The sequence below is a fragment of the Strix uralensis genome, chromosome 9 (assembly GCF_047716275.1).
Source record: "Strix uralensis isolate ZFMK-TIS-50842 chromosome 9, bStrUra1, whole genome shotgun sequence".
NCBI classification, from domain to species: Eukaryota; Metazoa; Chordata; class Aves; order Strigiformes; family Strigidae; genus Strix; species Strix uralensis.
In genome coordinates, this window is record NC_133980.1 from 10,416,273 (window position 1) to 10,432,943 (window position 16,671).

General features: G+C 37.1%; 1 protein-coding gene across 15 annotated transcripts in view; it reads left to right on the forward strand.

Annotated features, from left to right (window-relative positions):
- The window catches only part of ATP11B (ATPase phospholipid transporting 11B (putative)), a 71,500-nt gene extending 55,842 nt beyond the window's left edge, over positions 1 to 15,658 (forward strand). For 3 of the 15 annotated variants that reach the window (XM_074878580.1, XM_074878576.1, XM_074878578.1), the window contains 2 exons: positions 6,397 to 6,530; positions 10,197 to 15,658. In XM_074878580.1, the coding sequence (XP_074734681.1) occupies positions 6,397 to 6,499 (103 nt within the window). In that variant the 3' untranslated portion in view covers positions 6,500 to 6,530; positions 10,197 to 15,658. Of the gene's footprint in view, positions 1 to 3,106; positions 3,230 to 6,396 lie in introns of all 15 variants that reach the window. The other 12 variants (XM_074878579.1, XM_074878575.1, XM_074878577.1 and 9 more) reach the window with 6 other exon arrangements.
- The last annotated feature ends 1,013 nt before the right edge of the window (positions 15,659 to 16,671 follow it).

The window sequence follows — 16,671 nt, forward strand, 5'->3', positions numbered from 1 at the left end:
CTGTTAGTTGTCCCACTGTGAGATGTACCACCTTAGATTTCCAAACACCCCAGGGGAGGTAGTGGTGAGACGGTTTGGTTTTGTTGTTTTTTAAATTCAGTACTTGCTAGCTTTTAAAACAGGCAAACTGCAATATACCTCTTTGAATTTTAGTAAACTTATCAACATATTGGGGAGATTCCTCTGCAAAACTTCTACAAGTTCACTTTTAAAATTCTTGGTTTATCAGTGTCATGTAAATAAGTTACCTTTTTAATACTCTGGATAAATATATTTCCAGTAAATGTGTTTTCTCACTGAAGTGTTAAAGTGAATTACATGGTGCATCATATCTACACCAAAGGTTTTAGAACAAAATATTCTGTTAAACCTTTCCAAAACTTTCCAAAACTTAAGCATATTTTAAGGGTTATGCAACTGGATGGTGAAAGAAAAATAAAGCTGTCTAGAAATACAGCACTGTAGTTATTAAAATATGAAAAGCAGGAGAATTCTTGCTAACTTGAGGGGATTTACTTCATATTGCACTTACGGAAGGAGTTGAAAAAAATGGGAAATTTGTTTTGTCCATGAGTGACAAGTGATTATGCAAATCCAATTGTCTTGTATGTCAGAATTTTTACACTTGCGTATCTAGTAGTAAGGTACCAGAAATACAAGCATCGAGTGCCTTATACTGTGCAGTTGAAGTTGTAAAGTGCAACAAGAAAGAAACAAGGATTCGGGTTTCTCTAGGTCTTTATAGTCTTTGGATGAAGTTCGGAAGCTGTCCTGTGGATCCTTATCTAAAACAGTAAAAAGGAAAGTGAGTTAATAGATGGAGACTAGTCACTTCACTATACTAAATAAAAGCTAATCTGGAGTGAAGATCGTGGGTTAGTTTCTGTGGTACCCAGGACAGCTGTTTCCAAAAGCACTAGAGCAGAGAAAGCAAGGAAAACTGTAGGGACAGGAAACAAAACAGCTGCTTGGTGAATGTGGCTGTAGGCAGCTAATTGTGTCACACCTCATTTGTACATGCCCACCCAGTAATTGCATCCTTTGTGACTGCAGAATACGTGCAGATTGATGAACAGACTCTGACAGTTTTTTGTTGTTTGTTAAATATGTATTAAAAATCTCAAAAGGAGTATAGCACCAGGTTAAAATTGAGTTATGCCTTGTTCTGCAAGTGTGCTTAATGTTCTGTTGGTACACAAAAGGAGAATACCTTTATGAATGCAAATTAACATACAAGTATGATGTTATGATCAATTTTTATGTCTTTAGGCTTAGTGTGCAAAAAATGTTCAACTTACCTTTGAGGGAGGTCTTTTAAGTGTCCGTGTGATTTCTGTAAGTCAGAAATGCAGTCTTGTGTATGCCTGTGAAACTCTTGCCTCTGAACTTTACTGTCACTTTTGTAACTTGGGATGAAGAGGAAATCAGAGAGCACAGGTCAGGTGCAGGCTTAACTGGAGATGGACTGAGTTCTTCTTTGCTCTGCAGCTGTCTCTCCTGTTCTTGGAACATGTGAAATGTTTATCTTGGGGTACTAACTGGGCCCCATTGTATCTCATTTAAGTTTTTTCTTTGTAAACAAAGTTTTGTGTGTGTATGTATATATACATGTCTCTGTGCTTTATAAGAACTGTCAGAAATCTTAAGCCACATGTGAAGTGATGCTCGGACAGATATTTTAATTCTACTTACTGATCGGATTAACTATGTTTATAGAATTTTTACCTTTGGACAGCGTGTTACGATTGTATGCAATACTAGGGAAATGCAAAACACAAAAAAGGTTTTTATTTACAGAGAAGGCTGTCAGTGCATAATGTTATATCTGGGACTCTCAAACTGTACCATTTGCCTTAGCACAGCCAACATCCTGTTCTTTCCCCATCTACAGGCCCATGAGTCTATTGTTGCCCTGTGCTCCCTTCATCTCTGTACAGATCTGCTTTCTTTAGCTGTCTCCAGAACTCCAGGCTCCTGGTCCTGGCTTTACAGCCTTCATTACTTGTCTGTATTTTTCCCTCTAGTTACTATTTCATAGGATTCCCCTCCTAATAGCTTTCATATCTGATCCAGCCCAGCTGTGTAAAAGTTGGGAACAGACAGGTTTCTGTTCCTTTTACAGCATGTGTTTTCTGTAAGGAATGTATAATTTCTGAGAAGAATATTCAAGCGCAAACTTGCATTTGCACTAGTGAAATGTACCAGAACATCTTAATATGCTAAACTTTGGATAAGGGTAATCTCGTCCTTTACAGGTTTGTATAGTGCGTTAGCATAGTGTGATGCTGATCTGTTAGCTAATCCATAGAATCTATTGCAGGAAGAGGGAATAAATTAGAGAAGAACAGACTATTTACTATTTATCTTAAGTCACAAAATTGTACATATTTACTCACCTGAAGATACTTTTGTAAAAAATTTAAAAAAAAAAAAATTAAAAAAAATATTTAAATCTAAATGTTTGGGATTTTGGTATACAGCATATTAGGGGGTAAAGTGAGCTTTACAGTAGGGAGCACGTTTTAACTTAGTTGTGGAATAGTAATAACCATCTCATGTATATTTTCTGAAATGTCCGTGTGATATCAGACATGTTGGCAGCTAGGACCTGGGCTCAGGAAGATACGCTGCAGGGCTCTTCACTTGATGTACAGGACTAAATACATTTCCTGTTCAACAAAGTCACAACTGTGTATTTCAATGTGATTAAATGTTTAGTTGAAATGTCTGTCTTGTGGTGTATAGAATACCCTGTAGTAAGACAAACAAACTGAAATGGTCCTTTTCGTTAGAAGGGGGGAAACAAATAAAACTCAAAAATCTGAAACCAAAATCTGAAAATTTGAAGTAGATTTCAAATTTGTTGGGTTTTCCCCTTTTGTAGTCTGTGGTGCACAGAAAGACGGAAAACTTCTAATACTTTTGCACTGATAAACTGTGTTTGATCCACCGATTAACTTGAAAAAATTGCCTTTTTACCTTGTAAATATGCCTTGTTCTCTCAGGAACAGATCTGTAAAATGAAAGTTCGTATAAAAATGGTAACAGTTTTAAAGCAATGCAAGCATGGTGCTTTATAAGATTTGTTGCTTTTCTGTCCTTCTAGATGGAAGAAGATAAGGGTTCAGTCAGCTCAGCATGTGACTTTGCTGAAAGCAGGCACAGAGGGGAGGACAATAGGCAACTGCTAGATCCATCTAGCCTACCCGACAGTTCTTACGTTCACTAGGTAGTACTCCCAACTCTACCCTAATGTGTGTGTATATACATATATATTTTTATATATCATATATAGACAGTCATGGCGCCATCTCCAAAATACCCATATTTTTGGTATCTACAAGAAAATTTGCATCATGGTGTGTGGGTTTGATTTTTTTCTTTATCAAGCTGAATCATTCTTTAATTCTGCACTTCAGTTGCTTTTTGATTTATGACATGAAATGGGTCATTATCGTATAAAGTATTATCTTTATTGTGATACTGGATCTTGCCTTACGAAAATCCTTTATTTGCAGCCCAAATAGGAATAATATCAAATATTTCGCTATACTTACTGATTTTTTTTTTTTTTTTAAAGCATTGTCTCTCCTGCCTTTTGTTCCTGAGGGTTTGTTTTAGGTCTTCAGAGACCATTATGCTCTACTGCCTTACCATGCCAGGTTTTACTTTGATATAAAACCATGATCATAATTGTCTGCCACAGAGAGAAAAGTGAGAAAAGGGACTCTTTAGCATAATATAAGCATTTTCGTTCCAGGTAGTAGATATAATATAAAAATCCACATTCATCAGGCAGTGATACACAATATAACTGCACATAAAATTGAATTTATTTTTATATTGTCCTTAATGGTCTCCCAGGGTTACTCTACACTTAACTGTGAGTTTGATAAAACATAAATGTTGTTTCCAGGCTTATGTAAGGTCACATTTTCTGTTTTTTAAAAGAGGGTAATATTAACTTTTCCATAAATTGTGGTTCAAGCATGATCCTAGCTTTTTGTGAGTATCTAACTTGAGAAGAACAAAGGAGATTCTCATGAAGGAAGAGACACCAGCCCTCCAAAATCCAGAGCTGAGGGTTCACCCCTTGGGAGCTAGCTTAGGTTACTCTTGCTTTCTCTTTCTGCCACCTAGGACTGCTAGCTCTCACGTCAGCAGATTCTAGGGGAAAAAAATGTCTGGTCCATCTGATCCTACATACAACCACTGTAATATGACCTTTTACAGTAACTTCAAAGGTATTACTTGGTCTGCTTCAAGATAATGGATGGACTAAATGTTCTTTTTGATATCCTAAATGTGGGAATGAGAGTTTGTTTGGTATTGCTGTGAACACAACCGTGAAGATCACTGCATATGCAGCAGGGAGTTTGCTTTCTGACCTCCTAATAGGAATTCCTTCTGCTCTGTGTAATTTCTGTTCTGATACACTGTGAGTGCAGAATGAAGTGGCTCTGAAAGTCATATATGCTAGTACGGCAATGCTGCAAATTGTGCTGTTCCTAGTTATGGCATCTTCTGGGACAGTCAATTGTGACTCGATATGGTCATCAAATAAGGGTGTTCAGGCTCTCAAGCTCTGTTGAGGTTTGTTTTGGTTTGGTTTAACCAGTAACCCCTTTTAGACCTGTCGGTTGCAGTGCTTCTGCTCCTGCCTCTCAGATATTTATGGAAGTTCATTGTCATAGTAAATGTTCATTTTGTGTCCAGAAGAGCTCCCAAATGAGTGCGAATTAGTCAGAAGTGTGTGTGCTGCCTGCACTCATTCATGGCCTCCAAGTGCAGCAACCAAATCAAGGGTTTCATTTGTAAGGCTTTGTTAACTGGCAATCCTGTAAGCATCACGTTAGGTGGTGTAATGGGAAGATCTGGAGGCACCGTGGGGAATGCAGAACAGAGCTGAGGGAAGCAGCAGGCATAGGAAATGATGCATGGAAACACCAGTTCAGCCTGTGTGCTCCCTCCTTGTCCTACCAGCTGGGATTTTTCTCTTGTATTTCCAAATGCCTCTTATTTCTGTTAGCTGTCTCTTCTTTGTAGTATAGGAATTGTTCTGTTATGAAGCTGTAATCTGTCCACTTGCCTGTTTCAGGGTGATTAGAAAGGAACATGTTCACTCATAGTAAACTGTTCCCACAGGAAACTGAGGTTCTTTGCTTTCCTGGCGGTGTTGGGCAAGTGTGGGTGGCATGAAAGAAATTGGGGTTGGAAACCAAAGTCTTCGGACACCAGTCAGCGACCTTTGGTCACATGGTGAAAAGTTGGGGGAAGCTCTTAAGTGACCTGTGTTCTATCATAGACTAAGATGCCTCCTCCCAGATGTCTTCATTCACGGTGTCTGAGAGTTGAGGTGAAGATAATGGATGCTTAAATTTATCCTGTGTGTTTGGCATTTGTCTGACAGGATGCTCTCATGGAGAGTTTCAGATGAAAATAAAACATGAAATTAAATTAAAATGCCACATTTTTATTTCCTTTTGGAAAAGATACTGAAGTCAGTTTTGGTTATTCTCTCTCCAGCAGTATTAGATTTCAGTTAGATTTTAGTTACACTGCAGTTGACTGGTGTGCAAAAATAATATAGAGGAGGAGCACACTGATAGATGGCACTTGACTTAAACACATGCATCTCTGTATTACTGCTTTCATTTTGTTTGGGTCTTTTTCTTGTGTACAAAGAATGAACAATAGAAAGTTTATTATGCTAATGTTGAATTATTCTTCATGCTGGCATGAACATGACTGAACCTTTCTAACATCAGCCTTGTTTGCATTTAGGTAAAAGATATTCACAAAATCAGGAATGTGCTTTTGTTCCTTAGCAAGCCAAGGGTATTTATGGTAGTGATATAATTTAAATTACTATAGGAAGTTGCATTCGGCACTTCATGAGGAAAAATTACTACTTACGATCAGGTTGCTGCATTGTCTTCTGCAGCTCTGGTTTGAAGCTTCCTCTTGATAGATTTCCCTTAAAATAGGGCAGACCTGCAGCTTGTATAAATTGTTGTACCTGCATTGAGGGTAATCAAGGCATCACAGCTTAAACTGCATGACACTCTGCTCCAAACATTTGTTATAGCTGTAATGCAGAGAATTTCTGACCAGTTTATTTCCAACATTAAGCAGAGATGGTGCGAAACGATTTCCATACACTCACCAAGGCTGCATTCAAACCTTGGGAAGATCAAATTTTTTTTTTAGTAAAGGAAATGGTAATGTTAGTCATCATTGTAGTGCTCCTGTAAAATTGAAAAATATTCAACACTCTAACTTTAAGAAAATCTGCTTTACCTAAGTGTTTTCTGGTAACATCTTTGTTGTTAGAATCTGTAAGTACTGATTTTAATTTTTATTTATTTATTTATTTTTTTAATTTTCTCCTTCCAGCTTACTGAGGCAGGTTCAGGTATCAACTGCTTGGACTCCATGTGCTGCTTCTCAGATGGGGAAACAGCATGCACATCTGTTAGAAGAATGCTGGAACGACTAATGGGCAGATGTAGTCCAACCCGGGTCAACAGGTGTGGCATTTCTCTCAATAGCCTTTGCTGCAGACGATTCTCCTATAAACTGGAACCTGATGAGCCTGCAGCAATAGATGTCTAGCAAACCAGCTGCAGGTTTTGCTTATTTAAGTAGGAAATGCAACTCTTTATTGTACTTTTTCATCCTAAAAGAATAGTTTCTTGTTTCTTTTTGAGTGCTTTCTTTTGGGATGGGGAGGGGGAAAAACAGTTTTCAAAAAATCTCTGTTAAAACGTTTAGTTTGGCTTACTGCAAGTTCTTGTGTTGTATCTATCGTAATTTCTCTTAATTTGTACATTCGTCTCTTTAGAAAATCAAGCCTTGCTGCTGGTTTTGTTCTCCTTTTTATAATTTTTCTTTTTTTTTTCCTTCACAAATCAGGAGTTGTTTGTAAAGTCAAAAGACTTTTTTCCCTTTGGTTCTTGGTGTACAACCTCCAAATATTTACCTTGGAGCTTGCATTACTCCTGAAGATATACAAAAGGCTCACACTCCCCCCCCTTAAATATAACTTCATTGTTAGAAGGAGAGTATTTAAATCTTTCAGCCATTGATTGATACGAAGATAAAATATTTTTGTAGTATAACTTTTATAATCTATTTCTAAAATCAGAGTAATTGACAGAACAGAACCTTCAGGTTCTAAGAATTTTAAACTTTTTTTGGTTCTGGAAGGTATATTGTCAAAATCATGTGTGCCATTCCAAAGTATGTGCTAAATAAATCTTTTTTCCTTCACCAACCACGTGTGGAACAAACCTCAATGGGATAAAAGCACGTTAGAGTGATCAAATACATCTAAGCAGCAGTACTGCTCTTGCAGTCAGCATAACTGTGAGGAAAAGCTCTTATTAAATCTGCTAATGTGCCATCTCCCCTTTTCCAAATAAAGAGGGATAGCTAACAAACATGGAAATATTTGGGGGTATAAATAAAAATAGTCGTTTGTACATCGTAATCTCTCAGTCCCTGAATGATATCATGGTCCTTCACTGGTCAAAAGGCAAACCTGAAAAAGTTGCACTTCACACATTTTCAAGGAAACTCATTTTCTATTTGAACAACTTTCTCCTTTGGTTAAAGGTTGTGATATCATTCATTGAGTATAAAATCTTGTGTGGGTAATTTTCACTGACAAGCTTTGTCAGTTCTGATTCTGCCTTTAGGTATTGACATGGTGTGTAGTACATCTGTTTTGAACTCTTGTGTTGAACACGGTGTCTGTGGTTTCAGTTTCTCTATTCTGGCTTGCTTATGAAATTTATTCAACATTTCTACAAATCTAGGGTATGATTATGCAAAATGTTTCATTCCATATGAAAAATGAACTGTTATGATTTAGTACATTTTTTAATTCAAACTCTCGCTGTATAGAAAGTGGGCATGATGTATAAAATAAACAATTTAATAGAATTTTTAATCTACAAGGTGAGCATTTAATTGGTCTAAAAATCAACATTTTCGTAGCAGTTGCTCTACATTTTTTGGGATTGTTTTCCACTTCTCTGTAAAACTGTGCTTTCCAAATGAGGAACTACTCGTGTTACTTTTTTTCATTTATTAATATCAAACTAGGGCAGATTTTTTAGTTAACATTTGCCTTAGTAATATATGTAGTCTTACAAGGTAGGTATTCTGTGTTTATTTTCTGCAGTGCATTTACATTTTTACAATTTCCTCTTATTTTCCACTCAATTTTTCTTTCTTTAACAACTTACAAATATTTATTGAAGATAACTCATATTTGACAGAATATTAAACACTTTTTGAAGCCTGCTTTTTCTCATGTTTCTTGTCTGCTTACCTCATGTAATTTTCAGACAAAGTTCCATCTAGCTGAATAAGCTTAGAGTTGTTAGAACACAGAAGTTAGTATTATGTTTAATGAATATGCAAAACTGTCGGTGCTACACTAAGAGCTTGAAGTTCTGTAGTTTTTGCTTCTGCCTCTGGTTGAAATTACTCTGAACCATCTTCTAGTTTTACTGAGATTTATGTACAGTACAACTAGAAAAGACTTGTTTTTTTAAATTTCAGTCTTACTTGCTCTCTTCAATGACTTCAGGTCCTTCCACTCAGTACTGACACTTAAAAACTAGTCTAAAAGTCAAGGTACTAAGATTATTTTTTCGCCTACACATTCCTGGTAATATGTGAAAGTCTTTGTTTATTTTTAATGTACTAATTGCTTAAATCACTTGAGGCAGTTACAGGTTGTGAAAGGTTAAGAAATCTGTTTGATGATTTTAAAAATGCTTTTAAAATTGTTTAGCCTTTGTTCATGAGCTTGATCTGCTTTGATATTTACCTAAAGCTGGTATCCTCAGAAGATTGTGCAGTCCCAAGCAGGATGGTCTTTTGAGCACTTGTGCTTTATAAAACAGCTGCTTATTCAACCAGGAGGTAGCTGCAAATTATTTTTGTCGAATGAAGTGATGCTGATAAATACATTGTCTGTGAGAGTGCTGTAGAATGAAAAGCACTATTTTAAATAATGTTGCTGTAGGTAGCTTGTGTTGTATTCTGCGCTCCTGATATTCTGTCAAATATGATAACTGAAATCAAACATGGTATCAAATACTGATAGAAACTTTGAATCAAAGTTGTACAAATGCTTGGAGTAGTGGGCCACAGGAATATAGTCTCTTGTACTTAATTTACTGCTTGTAAAATGTATTTGAGAAATATTTTCTATATAGCTTCATTTACCAGTTAGAATATAAATGTGTGGTGTGGTATGGTAAAATGCATTTTTGTCTGTCTGTTCCATTAAATTGTCTGTCAACTTGTCAGTCACTAAAATACTAAGAATGCTGGATCACATACATTTCCTGTACAGTAGGATTCATTACTGAATTGTTCAGAACTCCCATTAGTGGTACTTGTGTCAGGGCACCGCATATAAAAGTTCTAAAGAAACAGCAGATTTCTGACAGAGGCAAATTTGGAGGATAAGTTTGTTACATTTTGATTTCCTGCCTTCCAACCTCTATTTTTAGCTTTTCACATACAGTAATTCTTCTTAAGTAGTAATTTGTCCTTAAGCAAGGGATGTTGCGAGATCCCATCTGAATCAAAAGCTGTGATGTGTTAGGTAGTTTTCCTGATGCCTTAAAATTTAACAGTAAAGGATGAAATAGATTCATGGCTGTAGATGAGTTTTGCCTACCCACAACTTTAGACAGCGTGGACGTTTAACATTAGAACACCGGTTTACTGGGTTACCACAGGTAGCTGCGCATACCACAAGGCTTTCCTAGAATGACCTTAGGCTATATCAAATCCTAGCAGTCACAGTGCCTCAACCTACAGTGCAACATTCAGATTTTCCTTGAGGCACAATACTAACATTTTAGTTGTAAAACTGACATATAAACCTCTGGTCATTTTAGTTCATAGTGATGAAAATATCTGTAGGTGTGAGTAAACTTTGCCAGAAAGGTAAACATAGAGTTGTTAATTACATAGTTGGCATGATTAATTGCAGTCTGTTTTCAAAGGTTTGAATGTATTGCAGGTGCCTACATGAAATTAATCAATCTTTTAAAGAGTTACATTTGCCAAATCTCTTAACACTTTTATCTCACTTTCATAGACTTTTCTCCTCACCTCTAGATTCTAAGTTCCCAGTCAGCCAAATTTTTCTTTTATTGTTACTTTAGATCATGGAGTTCATCGGATCCCTTCTATGCCAACGACAGAAGCATCTTGACTCTCTCCACAATGGACTCACCCACTTGTTAACAGGGACATTTGTAAATGCCTTGTGGAAGCCATGTGGTGCTCACACACCTATAGTAGGTTCTGAAGTGAGTTCATCCCTGCCCTAGAAAAGACTAGCATGACTTCTAAATGCAAACCGTGGCTTGTCTTGTGGCCTGGCATAAGTCATCTGGACAGTAATCGCTTCCAGTATTTTTTTCTAAATACATCCACAAATTGCTAAATTTTTTTTTTTTTTTTTTGTGAGGGAATGCTTTTACCTCTGACCATCTAATCTTTTTTGTTACCATATGAGCAGTTTGGAATCCTGCATTTGATACTTGAGATGTCACTGGAGCACAGTGACAAAATCTTTCTCCTCCCAAATTTGAGTGATCCAACAGAACTGAATTTGCACACTGAACCTTTAAAAAGTTGCATTTTTCATGATGACCCTTCACTTTGAACATACACATTAATTTTGAGCTGTCTCTTACAGATGCTGTCTTAGCAGTCTGCAAATCAATTTTGTTATTTCCATGGACGGTTACTGTATTCTGTAAGCAATCACTTTAGTAATTTTTGAGAATTAAATACAATTCAAATATTTATGCTGGTGTATGAATGGCAATATATTAGTCATTGCTTTGAAAAACACTGTTAACTTTGACAAATCAATAATCTGGAATAGTAAGGGCTATAACAGTTCATTGTTCCCTTAAAGTATAATCGAGAAGCCAGTCATCTTTTGTTATGCCCTGTGTGTTTTGTTAACAGTTCTTGATCCTGACATGGAAAAATATGTAAGAATTGGTGGATTGTGCAGAAGTATCACTAGCATAAATTTTTTGAATTACTAATCCTTTTAAAGTTGGGGAATTTTTGCATGTTTTATTCTTTTTCATGTATTTATATTTGGTCATGTTGTACTTTGAAGATACAGGTAACGCTTAATTATCTTCATATGTCTGAAGGATCTGAGACATTGATGGCAATGTTTTGATACCTGAGTATGCCAATAAAAACAAATTGCACAGATGGAGCTTTGAATGGTACATCTTGCAGGTACATCTGTTCTCCCAGTATAAACGTGTCTGCATGTTTGGGGCTGACATTTGCCTGTGCATTCAGCCAGGATGACTAAACCTATTGGTTGTCTTTAGATGTGGGAGATGAAATGGAGGTGCTGCCATAGAGCATTGCCTTGGGTACGGCAGTTTTTATGGCTGGAGACTGGTAAAAATGCTGCTGCTTCTGACCTTTGTTTGGATATCCAATTTTAAGTCAGTCACTGACACTGAAGTCCCATCAGTAATTGGAAGATTCTTCCTGCCAGACAGTAAAAGCTGAATATTAAAATTATCTCTGGGTGGAATAAACTGCAAATCAAACAGACTGTAAATAACACCTACAAGAACTTCTGTAGTAAAGATGTGGTTAAGTGTAGGATTTGGACAAAACCAGGATTAGCTGCTTTCACCCTGCCTGCACAAGTTTCCACTGTTGGCTTAAGTGCTGTCTCCCAAGCAAATTATGTGGCAAATTCTTATTTCATAATTAAGGCAGACACATCTTACCATCCTGGTATGACATCTCAGTGGGGCCTAGCCTGCTGCCAGAGGAGTGTATCCCTCTTGTTACGGTTATCCCAAATTCTCCCAAGTTCAATGAGCTGCAGGAGAGGAAGTGTTCAGGAGGTCCGACTTTCCTGGTATCGAATGCTTCAGATGTTTCTTACCTGTAAACAACTCTCCTGTTCATTATTCTTGTTCGTGACTTCAAGTGCTATTCTTTCTCCTCATGGAACTTTATTTTTGCATTAATGACTGGAAGCTTCACTCTAAAGTGAAAGCTGCAGATACTGCTGTATTTTCAAGATCTCATAAGGCAATGTTTGTGTAGTAAAGAAATTGTCATTGCAGCCTTGTTTTGAAACTTATAGTCACTTGAACATGCAGTACAAGAGGTTTTTATCCCACTGGTATAGATGAAGACAAGTTCACAGATTGGTTAAGAAGCTCTAAAAATTAATTACGGAACAGAAGAAACAATCAAAATGTAGCAAATTTCCTTTCAAGTAAGTGTTTCATTCAGTGTTCATAGTTCATACCTGTATCATGCCTTCAAATACCTAAGTGCAGTGAAGTTTAAGCTTGAAAATTTCAGTTGTACGCTAGATCCCCACATCGAGTGTCCAGATGATGAAGAATCATTGAAAATTGAGTCTTGTGTACTCCGTGTAATAGGTATTAACATGTGACTTGTCTGACTGCACATAGTTTGAAACCTGGTTCCTATGTGGAGATGCAATAAGCTGATTGCATTCTCCCCAGTCCCCAAGAAACCTTTTATCCAGATAGGCAGTAGTAACAAAATACACTTGGATTTCACGTACACCTGTAACTCTCTTTTAATAATATATATATGATATATAATCTGTTTTTAAAATAATTGCTGTCTTCATAGTAGTTTCTCATTCTAAAAGTCTTCATACTGCCATGGATACCTAGGAAATAAAGAATTTTTTAAAAATACTCTAATCAGATATCTGCTGTTCAGTATCGTTTGTCTAAATCACAGTGTTTCAGTTTACAGAAGTATTTGTCTGTCCATGTCAACCATAGCATTGTAATCATCCAGTCAGTTTGTGTGACCATGTAACCTCATTAGTCTGTGTGGTTAGTGTATCATGTATTGAAATATAAACTGGGTAGAGTAGAAGGCAGAGGCTTTGATATACAACCCCGCTCCAAGCATTTAGATTGGCTCAGCTCTGTACATAAATGTATTTTGGCTTTTACCACACGAATATGTTAATTTTATTTGCACAAAGCAGCACAGTCCTATATTTGAAGAATAATTTACGTTCATTATGTGTTTCTTTAAAACCTTCCATCTCCTCTTCTCCCTTTCCCCCTACTTTCCCTTTTCCCAGTGTTTGTAAGGTTACCGAAGAAACATGCATTTAAACAATTCAGGAAGAACTTAAGAATCCATCTGTCTGCCAAGGTATATTTTTCTATTTGCAGTAAATCTAAATCAGTAATTTCTCATTTAGTAAGAACATAGAATTGGTTTGCATAAGACCAGATTTTTTGGTCTGACAAGTATTTTGGATGGAAAAAGTGACTGTTTGTGTACTGATGTCACAAATCTCTTAAAATTGCTTCTATTCAAGGAAGAAAGATTTTGTGTATTTCTTTGACTGCTGAAGTGTATGAAACCATTCACTGTGCTTTGGGTACAGTGTAGAATTCTTCATGAAGAAGACTGAACAAAATACGGCTAATTCAGTGTAACGCTGGCATTCATCTCTCCGAGTTAGAGTATGAATGGCTGAGGGAGAATTTGCCATAGAGAGGAAACGTTTTAGAATTACCTCTGAGCCTTGAAATCCATAGCATATGGCAGAAGAGCCTATAGTAGATATTTGTAGTTAAAAGCAAGAGTGGTGTATAGTCCCTTTACTATGCAGTGTCTCTGAAGAAGCACCTTCTCCATAGCCACCTTGAGAACGGGACTGAGTTCTCAGCACATTTTAGTTCTTGTTCTGTGAAAATAGGGTTTTGCTTTTGTTACTTAGGAAAACATAGTTGCCAAACTTACACTTTCTAAAGGGTACTGTGGAAAAGATTAAGTGGGAAGATGCTCTGAATTGCTTCACAAACTGAAATGTAAATATTCTGTATATTTTTTAAGCTTATGGGGAGGGAGGGGGAACAAAATGCAAAGGAAGGAATGCTGAAAACTTTGGCTTTACATTTTCAGAATGATTTCTTGTTTTCTAGTGCAAAAGATGATTTGAGAAAAGATTATGCAACTTAGAATGCATATTAGGCAACTATAATTTCTTACTGGAAACCTTTGGTAATACTTTCAAACATGGTTTTTTATGACAGTATAAATTCTATATTGGGAAAAAAAAAATCTCATTTTTCTAGTGTTAGAAATGCCTCAAAGCTGTAGTCTACATTATTTTTAATAGCTTTATCTGATACTTCTGTATTTCTAAGTATTAGTGATTTTGGTGAAATTCAGTGCTCAATCATAATGTGCTTCCGAACCATTTATTTTGAGATTCTCGTTTTCTTGGTGCAGAATACCTGGTACCTCGCACACCATCGTCACTGCACTCGCCACTGCCGTGTGACACAGACAACATTTTTAAAGGGGTTATTCCTAGAGCTGGGCGAACTGTTCATTATGGACTAATTTTAGCCTTTTTTTCTGTTCCTAAATTATTTCCCAGTTAACACTCTTCTTTGCAGATCTGTTTTCTTTCTGTGAATGTTTTATTGTTGGTTGTTTTGTATGTTCTTTGCTTCTGTTGTTTGCTTCCAGTGGCATGACTTGTCTGGTTTCTGCTCTCTATTGGAATGACTCAATTTATAACAGGAGGAGGAAAGATTGGATGCTCATGGCTGTATCAACTCTTGCCGTCAATCGTCTTTAGAAGCATTCGCACGGGTATTTGCAAGGCTTCTGCTTTCCATAGATCTTTCCCTTCAGCTAAATACTGCTCGTAGAGGCTTCAGAAATAACGCAGTAGAGAGACCGTGTGTGCTGCCCGAGCTTCTGTGGCTTTTGTTAAAAGGAATGTTCTCATCACGTTGAAGTATTCGCCTTGCTCTAGCTGTCGCCATGCTATGATGTTGTATTACAATAAGTACATACAATTGTCATCACTGTAGATACAACTTTTTTGTTGTTTCCAGTTTGTATAAATGCATAGACATGAATAAAACCTGAGGGGCCATGGGCTAAAGACCTCTATGTGTAACAAGAAGTGGAAAGAAATAAAATACACTGGTTAGGACACAAAGTGTGATCTGTCTGTGCACCTAAATGGCCTGTGGTGTAGAGTAATTTTTCCTGAGCTATTTAAAAGGAAATTATTTCAATCATTGGCAGGTTCTCAACCTTTTGGCAATGAGATAAAAGATAACCCACAGGACAATAGTTTAGAAAGGGGAAAATAGTTAAAAATGAGACTCACGTTCAGGTATAAATAAGGTATCATTGCTACAGGAAAGAATATATTTTTACAATTCCTAGTTAGGGTCCTGTGAGAGCTTGTAGGTCCTGTGCACCTAAAAATAAATCAACTAGACGCCTGTTTCTTCACTGAAGTGTAATCAAGTTCTACCACCTTTTTGAAGAAAAAAACTTGACTGATAGCATCTCTGTAAGAAGTACCTTTTTTAAGATGTTAATTTTAGGCAAATAAGGGGCATTGACAACTGGAAACTAGCAATAATTAGTATAAAGAATTTTGGACCTCCGACACTGTGGCTGCCTCATGTTATTTTTGGTTCTCGGACAGCGAGTCTGTGTGCTTGCTCATTGTACAGCTTGGTCAGTAGATGTTGTTTTAAAGATGGTTTATGAAAATTATATTTATTAAATAAAACTTTCACTTCTAGCTGAGTCATTGTTTTAATTATGTAAGCGTTAAGAGAAAAATAAGCAAGAATAAAACAGGGGTCGCTGCTCCATGGCCCCAGGGTCATTCAGCAGCCCCTTTGCAGCAGGGTGAGCACCTATGGCCTCACCTTGCTGCCTTCTCTAGCTGAAGTCCACCAGTAAGGGGGGGGGGGGGAAACCACACCAACTTTATGCAAAAACACCTGTACATGTATGTGTACATGTATGTAACCCTGCAGCAGCTGAGCTCAGTCAGCCCAGTAGCTCTAGCTCACCCTGGAGCCTAGCATGAGGTTTGCTTAGTGGGGAATTCCAGCGTGAGCTTCAGTCCCAGGTCTTCAACAGCAGACTTAACCGACCAGTCCCGTGGCCTCTCCCCAGATGTTCACAGCTCCATCATCTCTCAGAGGCTTCCTGGGCAGCTTCCTGCTCCTCCTTTGATTTACAGGATTATTCTAACTCCTGGCCTTCGAACTCTTCAAGGGAGGAAGGCTTGGAATTTGGGCTTCTGAAGACATAGAATCGAGTTGTAATTTTTTACGTGAAACATTCAAATTACAGATGGCAACTTCTATTAAATTGAGAACTTGAAGACAAGTTAGTGGAAGAACTTCCAGAAGCAGGGTGCTGAATTTTGTACCAGCGTAAACGTCCAGACTTGGGTTTCAGTTGCAGGCGTCTATTTCAACTGTCAGGAGCAAAACTTTTGAGTGTTTACTCATGCAGATACTTACACAGTCAACTAAGTCTTACAAAGCTAAGGCCTATTTCTGATAGCTAAGGTCATATTTCATCAAGCATTTAATGGTTTGGTCTACTCTTTGAGAGCTCAGAGCACTGAATGGCACCATGGGTTTAAAAACCAAAACTAGGCAGCGTACCCTACTCAAATAAAATCTACAGAGACTTGTGGCAACATTATTTAAATAAAGTGTGAATGACAAAAGTTTATTAAATGCATTCTTAAAAAATTATATCTTTCTTAAATAAGGATTTCTCAGTACGAATTTC